Here is an 18,251-nt window from a genome sequence, read left to right as displayed (position 1 = left end):
TGTCACATATGCTATACTCAACCAATTAGGATAGACCAGGTTTTGTAACATGCAATTTATAGCTTGTTAAAGCTGAGAGATATGCATTTAAGCATGAGAAGAAATACAACAAGGCCAAGAGTGTATAATAAAAGTACATTCTTAATGACATGGACTATAAACCAGCCTACATAAATCTCAGTTTCACAGCGCATACAAATCGAGCCTACAAAACATTTACAAAATGATGGTTAAAGCGCTTCTGTAAGCATGATTTGACCATCTCTGTAGATGGTCAGATGATACCTCTATAGCATGTAATACCGGTGTATATATATATATATATATATATATATATATATATATATATATATATATATATATATATATATATTTGTTTTTGTTGTTGTAAAACCCACTACAAATCATTTCCTTACAAACTGTTCTTTTTATACACAAGTATTCAACTTATCATTTAGTATTTTGTGCCATTATGCTATCCTGTGTAACAGGTACTACAGCAATGCCGTATGAGCTGTCTCTTCAACCACATGTGGTAGTCATCAGAAAGGATTGACAGATATCCTTTTCACAGGATGAAGAAGAATCTGAAGAAATATCTGCCTAAGTATAGAAGACCTTAAAGTGGATGTAAACCCGATCCATGAAATTTGAGCTTGGCACATATATCTGCAGTGTTTTCTTCTGCTCTTTTCTTCCGTTACCAGCAAGAAAAATTCTGACAAGTTCTCTGACACGTGATAAAACCAGGCTGACATTAATGGCTGTGTGTTGAGTTATTTTGAGGGGACAGAAAATGTACACTGTTATACAAGCTGTACACCAGGGGTGCCCAACCTTTTGAAGTGCAAGGGCCACTTAAGCAAATTGGTAACTGGTCGTGAGCCACAATCAGTGGAGTGGGCGGATGGCAAGTCCATGTCTGCTATGCATATGCAGAGCAGACACGGACACAGCCGGATCAGATTGGAGGTAGGACACAAGTCTGTTTACATCTTCTTAGAGGTGAATGGAGGGTCCAATTGGGTCGGGCCGTTTTCACACTGATGTGCTGCAGTTTACCCGCACAGCAGGTGCAACGCAGTGTACCTTTGGCTTTTCTGCACTTTGCAATAGACTTCTATTATAATCTGGAGGTTTGTGCACTTTCAGAAAGCTCACCAAACTTGCGGCTCAGTGAAGGTAACCCTCAAGTGCGCTGCTCTGCATCTGCAGATTAGTTTGAAAGCAGCCCAGTAACCACTGCACAATAGATATTCCCATATATACACTGTGATTTTAGTAATAAACTGACCTTTAATAACAGTATTCTATTCCATCCCAGTAGGTCGCGGGCCACATCAGAGGGCTCTGCGGGCCACATATGGCCCCCGGGCCACTGGTTGGGCACCCCTGCTGTACACTCACTACTTTAAATTGTATCAATGTGTAATTTCTTCAGTGTTGTCACATGAAAAGAGATAATAAAATATTTACAAAAATGTGAGGGGTGTACTCATTTTTGTGAGATACTGTATATATGTAATTAAACTGTGTATTTAGCTGTTTTTCTGAAGTTTCACTTTAAAACGTATGAAAGATCTCCCTCCCAAACAGAAAACAAAATGTGCCATTAACAGTAGGTTTGGAAAAGTATGGACATTAGATAGGGACATTTACAATGTAAATCTCAAGTCCCTTAAGCAAAGCCTTGGGCATCAGTTCCTGCAGGTGACGGGGCCAACTGTGATTGCCCTGATAGGAAATTGCATGTATATTGGAAAAATTAGAACGTGGAATCAGAGCCAAATTTTTGTATCACTGGAGCTTGAAGGTATTTTTGTTGCCCTTTGGAAACACCACTTTACTTGGATCAGTTGAGTCCAGCAGGCACCAGCCAAAATTTGATCAGTGTGTCAGCTCCCCTGCTCAAAAGAAGTCAACTGAATACTGAAGGGGGACAACTAACTATGTATGGCTATGTATTCATTTACTGGACTAGTTTCTGAACAGGCAGTCCCAGTTACAAACAAGGTAGGGTCTCCAGGTGGAAGTAATCCTCTCTTTGATGACTGGATGCTGGTCCAATCCGTGGTCTGACCATATGATCCAAAGTAAAGAGAAGGTGACTTTACTCCAGAATGTAAAGAATGAAAATATGTATTCCATAAAAAATGTAAAAATATTCACAATAACATCACGATGCAGACAGAGAATGGCATGGTTGACCAGTTATGACTGAGCAAAGCAATTCGTGAAACGCGTCAACCATGCCATTCTCTGTCTGTATGAAGTTATCGTGAATATTTTTTGATATTTTATGCTTTTTATGGAATAAATATTTTTTATTGTTTGCTGGAGTGTGGTCACCTTCTCTTTACTTTGGGCCAGATCCACATACATGTAGAACGGCGCAGCGTATCAGAGATACACTATGCCGCTGTACCTTATCTGGCGCATTTTCGAATCCTCAGCGATTTCGTGCCGTAAGTTACAGCGGCGTAGTGTATTTCTGGCGGCGGATTTCAAATTGGGCGGGTTGGGGGCGGGTTTCATTTAAATGAAGCGCGTCCCCGCGCCAAATGAAATGCACATGCGTCGTCCAGAAATTTCCCGCCGTGCTTTGCGCAAAATGACGTCGCAACAACGTCATTTTTTTAACTTAGACGTGAGTTACGTCCATCCCTATTCACGGACGACTTACGCAAAAAAACGACGGGCATACTTAACATGGCAATTCTATCTATACGCCGCAAAATACCAGCTTTAACTATACGCCGGAAAAAGCCGACTACAGACGACGTTAGAAAATGCGACGGCCGCGCGTACGTTCGTGGATCGTCGTAAATCGCTAATTTGCATACCCGACACGGAAAACGCCACCCAACGGACGCCGAAGTATTGCATCTTAGATCCAAAGGCGTACGAAGACGTACACCCGTCGGATCTAACCCAGAAGCCATAGTATCTTGTTTTGAGGATTCAAAACAAAGATACGACAGGGGAATTTTGAAATTACGCAACGTATCAATAGATACGCCGGTGTAATTTCTTTGTGGATCTAGCCTTTGTACCTATCCATCCCTGCCTAGAAAATTCAGACTGGTGGCAAACTGCACTTTACATGATATCTGGAAAGATTGAGGTCTCTGTACAAGTTCTATGTAGAAATACATGTATTGATCTTTTACCAGGGTGGATATAAATCAATGATTTTTTTTATTTTTTTTTAAAGTGACATGAGATAAAACAAAGTTCAGGAATATTCCTTTATCCAATTGTTTTGCAAATTTATGTACACTCCAAACTGTATCATTGAATCAGTTCTGATATCGCTGTTTTACTAACCTGACAGCTTATTATTCTAAATAGGAAACCTTCATTTTGTTTGCAAATATTAATGATTCCAACTACCAGCAAGAATAAGTCCTTGCATTTAGTCATTTCAGATTTATTATGGCAGCACCTGCTAGCAGGCATCCACTCACCTGCTGCCGAGACGTCCCTCACCTTGTGTCCCTGCCACATCACCAGCCGTCCCATTAAAGTGAATGGGATTTTCGGTAAGTTAACAGCGGGTCAGCTGAGAAGCCTCTGCAGAGATGAAAGTTGATGACAGTTGCTCTTTAACCACTCCCCGACCACTGCATGCCGACAGAATGGCACGGGTGCACAAAAGAGCGTACCCGTTTGTCCCTTAGTAATCCCGGGCTAGCGGGCGCGCCTACGCCGGCGGTAGCGCGTGTCGCGGAAGCGTGCCTACGGATGCGATGTCCGCTGGTCGCCAGCGATTGTGACGAGGAGAGGCAGAATGGGGAAATGCATATGTAAACAAGGCATTTTGCTGTTCTGCCTAGTGACATAACAGGGATCTAATGCTCCCTGTCATAGGGAGCAGTGATCTCTGTCATGTCTTAGGTAGCCCACCCCCCCTACAGTTAAAACACGCTGAGGGAACACAGTTAACCCCTTGATTGCCCCCTAGTGTTTAACCCCTTCCCTGCTAGTGACATTTACACCGTAATCAGTGGTTATTTTTAGCTCTGATTATTGTATAAATGTCTCTGGTCCCAAAATAGTGTCAAAAGTGTCCGATTTATCCACCGCAATGTCGCAGTCCCGATCACTGTCATTACTAATAAAAAAATAAAAATAATAAAAATGCCATAAATCTATCCCCTATTTTGTAGATGCTATAACTTTTGCGCAAAACAATCAATATATACTTTTGCAATTTTTGCTACCAAAAATATGTAGAAGAATACATATCGGACTGAACTGAGAAAGGATTTTTTTTTATGGATTTTGGGGGATATTTATTATAGCAAAAAGTAAAAAATATTGCTTTTTTTTTCAAAATCGACACTCGTTTTTTGTTTATAGCTCAAAAAATAAAAACCTGCAGAGGTGATCAAATACCACCAAAAGAAAACTTTGTGGGAAAATAAGGACATTTTGTTTGGGTACAACGTCAACAACTGCACATTTGTCAGTTAAAGTGACGCAGTGCCGAATTGCAAAGAAAATGCTCTGGTGATTAAGGGGGTAAAATCTTCCAGGGCTGAAGTGGTTAAAAAATGATGATTTAAGTTGATTTAAATCAAGCCTTTTTACTAGTGATTGAAATTGTGATTTAAATCGACTTGATTTAAATCAAATCCACCCTGATTTTATACCATCTTGGAGAGCAAATAAAAAGCACAGCAGGTTTAGGGATAGAACATCACTAACGCCAGTTCCTAAATGCTTACAGCTGGACCAGTAAGGTAATATCGATAAAATCTTATAGCTTGCTAGATCTGACAGTCACTTGGTTCAGGCAATATACAGTATATAGAAAATATTCTGGAATCCTTAATTTCCTGCCTGGCACAATTTTGTTTTTAATTTCCCCTTTTTGCCTTTTACAATCTCACTGGCGTTTGCTGAATCTAGCAAGTAACAATACGTGTTAACACTGCACAGCTCCTGCAGCATTAGCTCTCACACAGAATTACTGAAGGTCTGCTCATTCCATTGTGACCTTGGCTCAGGATTTTCAAATCTCCCTCTAAATATAAGCACCTTAATTTTAAAACAATTTATAACCTGAACTACATAAGCTTTTCAAGAACCCAACAGACGCCTGAAGATTGCTGTCAATATTCAAAAGTAGTTTAACCCCCCTTCAGTTGTCTGGATCCTTACATTTCGAACCTCCTGTCTGAGATCTCTAGGGGATTAACCCCCTTAGGAAGTGATGTGGGATAAAGCACCCACAGCATACACAAGCCAATTCAATCCTCTCCATCACACTACATATAAAGCACATGTGTCAAACACAAGGCCGAATCTGGCCCGCCAGGCCATTTCATGTGGCCCTCGCCTCCCCTGCAGCTGCGGCATTCCCACCACCTTGTTTCAGGAGTTGGCAGCAGAAAGGAGGATAGAACTCCTCTGCCAAACTTGTGCTTCTCCGTACAGCCACGGAAATGCTCATTTCCCCCACCCCGTCTCAGAAGTTGACAGTAGAGAAGACCGAACTCCTCATACGGATCCTTTGCCTCTCTGTGCAGCTGCAGCACCCCCTTGTCTCTGACTTCCCTGGTTTCAGCTTTCAGCTGTTGACTCCAGCCCTCCTCTAGACCCTGCACCTTCTGCTTCACAGCTCTGCCCCCCAGCTTCTTTCCCGCAGAAGCACAAAGTAAGGGGGTGCACTGTGATGTAAGGAAGGGTGGGGGACTCTTGACTCCTGATGGTGGGGAGGCTCCTGACATCTGATTTAAGGGATGTGGGGGGACGTTGGGCTCTGGTCATCTAGTCTCACAGATACATGGGGGCAACCATATCGCTGATGCGGCCGTGATTAATTTGAGTTTGATATCCCTGATATAAAGAATTATCGTACTTTATGAAGAAGGAAGAGATGAACTAAGATGGGTATTTCTCTAGAGAAGAAGTCATTTAAATCTTGGAGGAAGTGTAGTTGTTGGATTTCATATACAAAAGAACTATCACCCATCCTGTATAGCTCAGTCCCCACTAAGGCCCCATACACACGGTCGGACAAAACCGATGAGAATGGACCGAGGTTCAGTTTCATCGGTCCAAACCGACCGTGTGTATAGCCCATGTTTTCCTTCGGTCCAAAATTTTAAAACATGCTTCAAAACCGAACCGATGGACCGCTGTCCGATCGGTCCAAACCGATGGTTAGTACAGAAAAGCATCGGTTCAAAAACCGCGCATGCTCAGAATCAAGTCGACACATGCTTGGAAGCATTAAACTTTGTTTTATTCAGCACGTCGTGTGTTTGACGTCACCGCGTTCTGACCCGATCGGTTTTTGGAACGATGGTGTGTACACACATCAGGCCACTTCAACGGTGAACCGATTGAAACGGTCCATCGGACCATTCTCGTCGGTTTGGAACGACGGTGTGTACAAGGCCTCAGTCTCCCAATATTTTCTGGGTCCTGTCCCCTTTGTTTGTACAGTGTTGCTATATTATGTTATTTGTTTGATCTAACCAGTAGGTTTTGTTGACATGTTTTTAAGAGATGCCACTATGTTTTAAAGGAATATAATAAATATGTATTTTTCAGGAGTTTCGGGTTCTTTTCTGTTAGTTTTCCCACTGTTTTGGCACATATAAAGTCCTGCTCATTTTGAAAGGAGAACGGGACTTCCTGTTGCAACTTTTTCCGGTTGCGGATTTTTCCCTTCTTTCTTCTGTTTTCTCCTTTGTAGACATATTACCTTTTGGGATGGTGTGACAATGTGGATATTTCTAGTGTAGTGCTCTGCTTGCACACACAAAACCACACTTTTTCTCTATATTGACACCACAGAAAATCCTACACCTCCACTAATTTCTCTCCCTCTTCTCCCATGTGTGTGATGTGTGCTATGCACTGCCTCCCTGCACATGTATATAGTGGTTGCATTGCTTTAAGCTGAACTCCAAGCAGATATAAAAGACACAAGTTGTCATAGGTTAACCGATGAAGCTGACCGATGGTCCGTCACGCCTATACACCATAGGTTAAATAACCGATCGCGTCAGAACGCGCTGACGTAAAACACAACGACGTGCTGAAAAAAACGAAGTTCAATGCTTCCAAGCATGCGTCGACTTGATTCTGAGCATGAGTGGATTTTAACCGATGGTCGTGGCTACTAATGATCGGTTTTGACCTATCGGTTAGGAATCCATAGGTTAATTTTAAAGCAAGTTGGCTTTTTTTTAACCTATGGTTAAATAACCTATGGGGCCCACACACGATCGGTTTTGACCTCTGGTTAACCTATCGTGTGTATGAGGCCTAAGTGTAACTTCAAGTTGGAACACTGCATTTGTAAGTGTAACTTCCAAATGTTTCCAAAGGTGCTCGGAGGATTTCCGGACCAGCGTGGAGCACAAGTGGCCAGCATTTGAGGTTCGTTCGTAAGTAGAAGTCGTTTATAAATCGAGTGTTCGTATCTCGGGGACTGCCCGTAGTAGGAATGAGCATACTGACAAATACATCAGTATAATGATTCTTTTTTTTCACCATCAAGTTATAGGGTGGGGGTGGGAAAGAGATCTGTAGGGGGGAAATAAGTGCAGCAGAGAAAGACCAGGTACTCTACTCTGCTACATACCACCATGTTGTGGTGCAGAGCTATGGAAATATCAAGACTTCTCTAAAAAATTGCAGGTAAAACCTCTCATATATCTGTTTCATCAGTCTAGTTAACGGTTTGCCTGGAGTTTAACTTTTACACGTAGTCTGTGCTGCCTCTCAAAGCCTCCTCTGCTCTAATGGATGACTGTGAGAGTGCCCCCTCCTACCATTGACATTAACATTTCATTTTGGACACAGCAAGGAAGTTTTGGAGCCTACCTGAGCTTTTTATTGCTGTCTGTGCCCCAATTTCATGATGCACTGGTGAGAAATCTTTTCAAAAGAAACAGACAACAGAAACATTTTTAGATTAAGGGTTTTCTGTCCTAGTGACATCTGTATCCAAGAGAACAGGGAGGAAAAATCTCTCCAATGAAGTCACAGGCAAAAAAAAAATAGATTTTAAATCTTCCCCTCTTTATTCAAAACCAAACATGTGGCTACAGTCTGGCTTTGAAGCTCAACTTTTTCACTCCCTTGTTACCTCTCTTGCCTTAACTATTGTAACTCCCTCCTCATTGGTATACCTCTTAGTAGGCTATCCCCCCTTCAGTCCATCATGAATGCTGCTGCCAGACTCACCCTCCTTAACAATCCTTCAGTGTCTGCCACCCCTCTCTTCCAATTCCTCCACTTGCTTCCCATTGCCCAACAAAGAAAATCCAAAACATTAACAATAACATGCAACACCATTGACAACTCTGCCCCAAGCTACATCACCAATCTTCTCTCCAAATATCACCCAAACAATCCTCTCCATTTCTCCCAAGACCTCCTGCTCTCAAGCTCTCTTGTCTCCTCCTCACATGCTCATCTAAGGACTTCTCCCGAGCCTCTCCCAACCTTTTGAACTCCCTACCGCAATCTGTCCAGGTATCTCCTACTCTGTCCACCTTTAAGTGACCCCTGAAAACGAATCTCTTTAGAGAAGCCTATACACGCTTCAGTTTTTTTAACTTCTCCCTCACAGGTGCTACCTTTTGTTCCACCAGCGCCTCCCTATTAGATTGTAAGCTTCCAGGAGCAGGGTCCTCCTAACCCTCTTGTTTTGAATTGTATTGTTGCTGTACTGTCTCCCTTTAAATTGTAAAGCAATGCACAAAATGTTGGCATAACATAAATCTTGTGTAATAATAATAACTCCAGTAAAATGTTAAATTATTCTTTGAAGAAGGGCTGCTCCCATGCTGCAAGGGTTAATAGCTTGCTTTGCCTAGGCTACTTTTAGTTACATAAGTTTCTGTTCTCCAGGCAGATAATGACCCCCTACCTCCCCCAAGGCTATGGGACCTGCTTTGGTCTTGATGAGGTCAAGAACCATAGACCAGTGGAGTGTGGGGGAGAAGAAACTGCAGAGACCAATCTAGATGGGGGGGGGGGGGGAGTGGCAGTTTGGCCAGGTGAATCTTCTTGTTTTATTCCCCAGGACCAAAATAGGCACTCAACCCCTTGCAGTGCAGGCACAGCCCCTCTTCAAGAAACAATTTTATAGTTGCCCGAAGTTTGGCTTTAACTCTTCTATAACTGACAAAATACTGAGATCAGTGCACAAGGACCCACAGGGAAGTTTACACCATACCGCCCAACTGTCCCTGATTTGGAGCAATGTCCCTCTGTCCCTCATTCCTCCTAATTTATCCCTTATTTTGGTCTGATCTATAAAGATGTACAGTAGGTGTTTGTGATATTGTGTTTTTAGCACGACAGCATCGCGCTGATTCTCGGCGACATGGTGCCGAGATCTCGCACTCACTGGAATAGTGACAGCACATCCCAGCAAGCGCGTCATAGAAGCGACGGGAGATCCGACTTGGATTCCCGCCAATTCTACACGTGTGCGGCGTTTGTTTATGAATCCTGAGGGGGAAGTCCCCGCCGGATTTTAAATAAAAATCCGGCATGGGTTCCCCCTCAGGAGCATACCGGGCCCTTAGGTCTGTTATGGGTTGTAAGGAGAGCCCCCCTACGCCAAAAAAAACGGCGTAGGAGGTCCCCCTACAATCCATACCAGACCCGTATCCAAAGCACGCTACCCGGCCGGCCAGGAAGGGAGTGGGGACGAGCGAGCGCCCCCCCCCCCTCCTGAGCCGTACCAGGCTGCATGCCCTCAACATGGGGGGGTTGGGTGCTCTGGGGCAGGGGGGCGCACTGCGGCCTCCCCACCTCAGAGCACCCTGTCCCCATGTTGATGAGGACAGGGCCCCTTCCCGACAACCCTGGCCGTTGGTTATCGGGGTATGCGGGCGGGAGGCTTATCGGAATCTGGGAGCCCCCTTTAATAAGGGGGCCCCCAGATACCGGCCCCCCACCCTATGTGAATGGATATGGGGTACATCGTACCCCTAACCATTCACCTGTAGGAAAAATGTCAAAGTTAATAAACACACCACACAAGGGTTTTTAAAATAATTTATTTTTCTGCTCCGGAGGCTCCCCCTGTCTTCTTTATTAGCTCTTTTACCAGGGGGAGATTCTTCTTTGACGTCTTCCGGTGGGTGGGGGCCGCCGTCTGATTCTCTTATTAAAGGGGGCTCCCAGATTCCGATAAGCCTCCCGCCCGCATACCCCGACAACCAACGGCCAGGGTTGTCGGGAAGGGGCCCTGTCCTCATCAACATGGGGACAGGGTGCTCTGAGGTGGGGGGGCCGCAGTGCGCCCCCCTGCCCCAGAGCACCCAAACCCCCATGTTGAGGGCATGCAGCCTGGTACGGCTCAGGAGGGGGGGGGGCGCTCGCTCGTCCCCACTCCCTTCCTGGCCGGCCGGGTAGCGTGCTTTGGATACGGGTCTGGTATGGATTGTAGGGGGACCTCCTACGCCGTTTTTTTCGGCGTAGGGGGGGCTCTCCTTACAACCCATAACAGACCTAAGGGCCCGGTATGCTCCTGAGGGGGGAACCCATGCCGGATTTTTATTTAAAATCCGGCGGGGACTTCCCCCTCAGGATTCATAACAAACGCCGCACACGTGTAGAATTGGCGGGAATCCAAGTCGGATCTCCCGTCGCTTCTATGACGGCTCTGTCTCCATCGCTCGTCGCTGGCTCCCGCGATGGGGCTCGTAGGTGGTCAATCTCGCCGAGAAAGGGAGCGAGATTGACACAATGTCGCGTGCACCTACTGTATATAAAATGCACTTTTTATCTATCAAAAAGTGTTTTCCAATGCTAAACCTTTCATCTGATTTCTAAATTGCTTCATTTGTAAATTCCAAAAGCCAATATAAAGGAATAGTAGTGGTAGAAAAGCACTTGTGGGTTTAACCAATCTTGTTTTTTTGTACAATTCTCCTTTAAGGGGCGTATCAATGGGTGTGTCCTATGCCTGCATACTTTTGCTGATAGGTGTCCCTCATTCCCATCTCAAAAAGTTGGGAGGTATGGTTTACACACATTGCTTGTCAATTTTTATCATTCTGTGAATCTTACATTGATCCTACTGAAAGTTGGACCTAGCATGAGATTTAATTTTCATGCATGCTAAGTAAATTGAAGGTGTATAAGTTACAGGTATTTATTATCCATCACACCAATCAAAGTATTCCCTCTGAAGTTGCTTCTTCTGCTTATCTCTCGATAAAGAGTTTGCATCTACTGTACTTCCTAGGCTGAGATGCTGGCTCAGGCATGACAAACATGTAAAACCTGGTGTCTGTGCAGTTCTGTATTTATGCTTGTCGGACACAGATCAGCCCTTGCTGAGCTTCCCTGCGACTTGCTACGAAGATACAATATTGCTATCTGATCACTGGGGGAGTGGGCACTGAAGAAATGTTTCCGCTTGATTACAGTAAAGTGATGGCATCATTTCAGTCTAGTAAAAGCCATCGGACTAAAACTCAAGAACTACTTTTTAACAATAAAAGGTAGAGCTTTTCTGAAAAATAATACTGGAGCTGTATATTGTCACTTGTCAAGAATTTATTCAAGCAGAAAGTTACTAAAAGGTCAATGTTAACAAAGGCAGACTTCTGATCATTCTACAAAGCCTGAATATATTTCTCTGGGAACTGCAGATTGCTTCACCTATACCCCTCTCTTCAGCCCTGCTTCCTTTTGTCGCCATTGCACTTCCTGACACAATGAAGCCCCATTTCCGTGTGCACAGGCACTACAAACCCTTCTGCAAAAAGGTAATATATTGCAGTTTATCAGTTCACTTAGATGTAGTGGATGCAAAAGTCTGCATTTTAGGCTTTTTTTCATTTGCTAATCCCATGAACATGTTTTTCTCTCCACTGTACCTACAGAAGGAGCCATGGTTGTCACACAGGTTGGACTTTAAACATGACATCCTTTATTGATCTCCTTTGCATGCTGGATTGGTGTGATTAGCAGTCTACACAATAAAAATTAGGTTCTCCATGCAGGCTTTGTAGCTGAAAAAAAGTGACAAGAACACTGCATTTCTGGAAACATCAACACATAAGCATAACTTGAACCTTCACGACACTGGGGGCTCTTCCCTCCAATCCCGGTGGTAAAACCCCAGGGCCCATTTGCAAGTGCGACCCTGGTAGTTCTGCCACTGGCGTGAGACATTTTTTATTTAGTTTTTATCATTTTATCTACTTTTTTCTCCATTTTGTTTTGTATTATTATTATTTTTTAAATGGTTTAGAAGTCCTGTTGGGGGGGGGGGGGCTTTAATGAAATATCAAGGGTCTAAATCTGCTCTCCATCCTAATACATCCCCAGCAGCATCCAGCAAGAGAGGGGAGGAGAGGATCCGGCAGAGCTGTGGGGTGGAATGAGGGGAGCCTGGAGAGCACACAGGCGTCCGGGGGCAGCAGAAATTAGAAGAAACTGGATAGGTGGGGCATAGGGGTGGCATATAGAGGAATCAATCACCTCCATTCCTCCTGAAGCTGCTGAATGCCCACGAGAAGGAGAAGCACAATTTCAGTTGCTGCAGGAGGAAAGTGGAGGAGATCGATTCTTCTATGTGCTTTCCACACCACCTGTGCTATACCGGTTTACAAGGGAGCCACAGGCCCCCTGGAGCATGGGGCTAGATCACAATTGCGACCCCTGTAGTTACGCCCCTGCATCAACAGGTATTTTGTGTACTTGCTAAAAATGTCCTTAGCATGGAGGAAAAAAAAACTAACAGGTAAACTGCAGTATATTATATTTTTGTTTTTAGGTTTAATGGCACTTTAATTGCATGGACTGGGACACCCAAATGATCAAGTTCTTGCTACAAATGGGCCGTGTTTTCCTACACTAGCAGCTGAGAAGCTCTTTCCTACCCATCAGCAGCTCTCAGATGTGTTTGTTTGCATAGCATCTCCAGCGAGATGAAGCGGGAGGGAGAACATAGGAGGTTGGAATTACTAATAACTATGCTGGAGGAGGGACTGATCAGCAAGGTTTGCCTGTGAACTCTGGCTAGAATTCACAGTCATATTATCCCAGCAATACAGTTAATTGCATTGTTAGTGCACATACTATCCAGAAATACATAACAGCAGTGTCCTTGGACTTTAGTTCAAATTCTTGGCAATCAAAGATGTATTATTTCATACACAAAATAATATAATTACCGTCACTAAAACAAGCATACTATTAATTATGCAAATGATAGCGTCAGGTGCAGTAAGAGGATGTTTGGCTTTATGATTGAACTTTCAGAATGGGTGGAACACTGTTTTAGAATGCTGGAGAATTTCTGTCGCAAGTGTACTACACCTGGAAAAATACCGATCCACTAAAGGGAAAAGTGGCAGTGCTATTAGATGTAAAACACTTGCCTGATCTTTTCTATTATTCAAAGATCTTTCTGTGTAATCCAGGTTTATCAAATTTCCATGCTTCTCAACTGTCCAATACTCAAGTGATGTCCTGCATTTGACATTCTACAAGTATTGCATCCCAACCCCCAGCAAAATGCTCCACTTGCCTTTGCCAACTGTAGAACATACTTTTTATAGTTAAACGTGATACTAAACACACACTGTTTAATTTACATTATCCCTTCTATTTATGTATGGGATGATGGCATTGTAATTATTTTACTTGAAAGTACCGTGAGTTGATGACCAACGTAATTGTTAGTAGACGTATTTTTGCATGAGCTCTACATGTTTCGCAGTTGAGTGCTTCTTCAGGAGCTATAGATTTTCATCCACGATGATGGATAGGGTTAAATTTAAATTACGTAGACTGGATCAGGAGGTAGAATGTCCAGGCATCAAGGATGGTTTAAGTAGATGAGTCCAAATATATACCGCAGCAGACACTAAGCTGGTCAAATTTGTAGACAAGTACAAGGTTGCAGGTATAACCTGCATGCATAAAGGTGAGGGACAAGTCCCATAGGAGTAGGGAAGAAAAATCCTTACAGATAGAGACCAGAGAGTCAGAGATGCTGCGGTGAAACAGGAGGGTATCAATTACCAGCCGTCATGCTGTTTAACAAGTCCTTAGCATTAGGGAGGTAGTAAGAGGCTACCTCCCTAAAGCTAAGGACTTGTTAAACAGCATGACGGCTGGTAATTGATACCCTCCTGTTTCACCGCAGCATCTCTGACTCTCTGGTCTCTATCTGTAAGGATTTTTCTTCCCTACTCCTATGGGACTTGTCCCTCACCTTTATGCATGCAGGTTATACCTGCAACCTTGTACTTGTCTACAAATTTGACCAGCTTAGTGTCTGCTGCGGTATATATTTGGACTCATCTACTTAAATCGTCCTTGATGCCTGGACATTCTACCTCCTGATCCAGTCTACGTAATTTAAATTAAAATGTAACCCTATCCATCACCGTGGATGAAAATCTTTAGCTCCTGAAGAAGCACTCAACTGCAAAACATGTAGAGCTCATGCAAAAATATGTCTACTAACAATTAAGTTGGTCATCAACTCACGTTGCTGTCCCTAGCGGACCTATATTGGTTTTAGTAAATTTATTCTCATTGTCCTAGTATCATAGAAATATTCTATGACAATTCATGTTTTTTAAATGTATTTTTTATTATATGTACTGTAATGTTGGTTCAATCACCCATGTGTTTGGGATTGTATCAATAAACAACTATTCTATGTTAACCACTGGTGCCTAGAAAGTCCATTCCTTCCGAAACAATAAACCTTTCCAATTATCAGTTAAAGTGACGCAGTGCCAAATCGTAAAAAGTGGCCTGGTCTTTGACCACCCAAATGAAGTAGTTAAAATAAAAAAAAACTGCATTTTGGAGCAAAAACAAATAATTACCATCAATAAACTGTTTTATATTATCATAAAAATATACTGTATAATTAAAATCAAATCTTTCGTTTTTAACAATAACATGGTGCGGGCAGATTACTGCCAGTCACAGGCTGTGTCTTAGAAAAACATTGAGGAGAAGCCTCCATCAATCAAGATGCAATATCCAACCCCCGCTGTGTTTAGCCATTTAGTGAGCATGGAGGAGGAGGGAGGGAGTGGGTTATTTACCACTGTGTATACACCCACATGCGTGACTCTATAGTTACATGGTCTGCTCAGATGTGATAGGAAGGAAATGCTGAGGGTAGAAAATACACTGAAAACTGACCATGTGCAGAAACTGCCAACACTGCTCTGCAACATTCATAACTGCGTTGGGGGCCATAATCAAAAGGGGGAGATAGAGAGCAGCAGGATCAACCAGGATTTTTGCAGAAAATGAAAAAATGACTCTCATAGTGACGGAGTGAGTATGAACACCATGTAATACACCATTTATAGATAATTTTTTTATGATGTATGTTTAGTGACACTTTAACGTTGCTTTATTAGATGCAGCTATATCCAGTGGCTGAACTTTTTTTTTTTGTTTGTTTGTTTTAGTTTTTTTAAAAGGCAAAATAAATGACATGAGAAAGACACGCTAATTTTCCACTGCGGATTCTAAGACAGTAATGACAATGGCTGCTTGGTGTATTTAGTGACGATTAACACTCACACCTTGTTCAGAGTTCCTCTAATTAGAAAGATGCAGCTCATACTGCTCTCCATTGGTATATAACGTCTTAAATTAAATGGGAGGTGTTTCTTTCACAGTGGATTTTAAAATTATATTTGATTAGTTATACCCCTTAATATCTCAGATGCCCAAAAGGAGGGCACTTTTGCTACTTACAATAATAAATATGTATGGTGTAATGCATTTTAGCTTAACAATGCAGAAAAGTCTTCAGACGTTCAAATGAACAAGGTCACTCACATGTAATTATGTCACAGCATAACCAATATTGTCTTTACAGCAAATGCTTTACACAGCGACAGTGGGCATCAGCATATCACTAGCTTGCCTAGGCCCAACTTTTCATCTATTCCATGTGGCCACCATAGCTCAAATGTCCACTGAGCTAACCATTGTAGTGTATACGGCCATTAACCTTACTCGTTATGACTACAATCTGACCTACATTATTAGCTTAAACAAACTGATACAAATATATTTTAAGACGTGAACGAGTAATTGAGACTTTATTATAGAATATTAAACACCTAATATATGATCATTATACACTATGTTCATGTGCAAATGTTCAGGCATAAACGACACAATGATCTATGTCATGCAGTACTACAACTGAAAAGAACTGTATAGTAAAACTGACCTTGAGAAGCCCTCGGGGAAAATCACTGCCTCCTTCATTCACCCCTTGGAGATTGGCAATGAATTCCTGACAGCTCATTTTCTTTCCAATATTCTGAAAGATAGAGGGTCAGGCATTACAATGATATATTTGCTCCTACCTGCATTAATTAAAAAAGACACCTGCCATGTGCTGTTAAACTCATGCGACTGATGAGGTTTTCTGATTCCTCACAACTAAGGCTTTCAAAAGCACAGTGAACCAATGCCTAAACACACTTTAGTGCGGTCACAGCCATAAATAAATTAAATACAAAAAAAAAAATTTGATAAATATATACAACTTTTAAATACACAAAAAATAAGTGCAAAAGCCCAATAATACTGTGTAACAATATAAAATAACATACAATATGTGCTTAAAAATCCTCCAACAAATGAACAACTTAATGAGTGATAACCAATAGCAACTGCTTAAGTCAGATAGTATGTGCAATCCATGCTCTATTTTGCACCAGTGCAGTCAGTTCCAGTCAGTTTCTGGTCAGTTTCCGGTGCAGAAACTGACTGAAATTGAATGCATTGGTGTGAACTAGGGCCACGGCAATACATGGAAAACACTGCATGCATTTTTAGTGCAGAAAAAAAGTGCATGGGAACTGCATCTGGTGTGAACTGGCCCTCAAATGGGTTTAAATTGTCATGTTTTTTTGCATGAAGGTGAAAAAACACCTTGCACTCTCGGGCCCCCCCCAGGCACCCCCATTTTACTTACCTGAGCCACGAAACTCTGTGGGCGCGATCCCGCGATGGTTTCTTCCAGCTTGAGGTGGCTCTTCATTTGATGATTGATAGCAGCGGAGCCATTGGCTCCCGCTGCTGTCAATCAAATCAATGACACGGTGCGCCGGGGTGCACAGCTGCTGACTGTATCACACGGGAGCACGCCTGCAAGCTAACCCCCTTGGGAAAGAAGGGGGTTCGTTCTTGCGGGGAGGAGCTGAGACAGCCACCAAGGGACCCCAAAAGATGAGGATCGGGGCCACTCTGTGCAAAACAAACTAAAAAAAATACCTCTACAACCCCTTCAAGGAGAACATTGTAGTACAATGCAGCATCATTTGACATCAAGTTAAGATGCTTCCGAGATCATTTTTAATTCACTGAAGGTGCATGTGACCTTCTTCAGTTGTTTTTTCATTCCCATAGTTTTGAATTCAACGAAGGCCCAGTGACACAGGTCTTATTCCATATCTGGTCTATCCCTGTGCAAAAGCAGAATCACTGTTGTAGCCTCCGCTACTACAGTGATCCTTGTTGGCTTCCAGGTCCCATGCCAAGTGGCTGCCCTACTGCAAAGTAAAGTAATACAGCTTTTTATCTGCCAATTTCTATTTCACTGTATAAAAAGACTGCTTCTGTAGCCAGTTAGGACATTCTCATTGGACAACGGTTGGAGGTTGGTAGAGCTTAGCCAGGAATTCAAGCAAATTCAGATCCCAATAACAAAGTGAGTCTTAAAGGAACACTAAAGTCAACATTTTTATTTTTTTTAAATAACAAACATGTTATACTTACCTCCACTGTGCAACTCGTTTTGCACAGTGTGTCCCCAAACCATGTCTTCTGGGGTCCCTCGGCGGCTGTCTCAGCTCCTCCTCGCAAAAGCTTTCTACCTTCATGCGAGCAAGCTCGCATGGTGGAAAGCTTTTGGGAGCGCGTTCCTGTGATACAGCGGCGGCCATAGCCGCCGACTGTATCACTCGGCCCCGCCCCCCAGCACGCCGCGTCATCCACTGTGATTGACAGCAGCGCCAGCCAATGGCTGCGCTGCTATCAATCCGCCCTGCCTAGCCAATCAACGGCCAGGCTGGGAACCCAAGAACATCACATGGACGCGCCCGGGAATTTCGAACGGTCAGGTAAGTAAAACGGGGGCTGGGGGGGGGCGGTACCATACCATAGGATGCATTAAGGTGAAAAAACATTTACCTTTACAACCCCTTTAAGCCTCGTACACACGGTCGGACATCCAACAAACTTTCACTTGGATTTTT

At 43.1% G+C, this 18,251-nt stretch overlaps 1 protein-coding gene across 4 annotated transcripts in view; it reads right to left on the bottom strand.

Moving 5' to 3' along the window:
• Positions 1-18,251, bottom strand: part of PSD3 (pleckstrin and Sec7 domain containing 3) — a 703,925-nt gene that overhangs the window by 269,463 nt on the left and 416,211 nt on the right. For all 4 annotated transcript variants that reach the window (XM_040325287.1, XM_040325286.1, XM_040325291.1 and 1 more), the window contains one exon: positions 16,217-16,309. In XM_040325287.1, the coding sequence (XP_040181221.1) occupies positions 16,217-16,309 (93 nt within the window). The remainder of the gene's footprint in view (positions 1-16,216; positions 16,310-18,251) is intronic.

The sequence above is a fragment of the Rana temporaria genome, chromosome 1 (genome assembly GCF_905171775.1).
Source record: "Rana temporaria chromosome 1, aRanTem1.1, whole genome shotgun sequence".
Classification (NCBI taxonomy): Eukaryota; Metazoa; Chordata; class Amphibia; order Anura; family Ranidae; genus Rana; species Rana temporaria.
The sequence above is the reverse complement of the archived record's forward strand: the minus strand, read 5'-3'. Positions and strand labels throughout refer to the sequence as shown.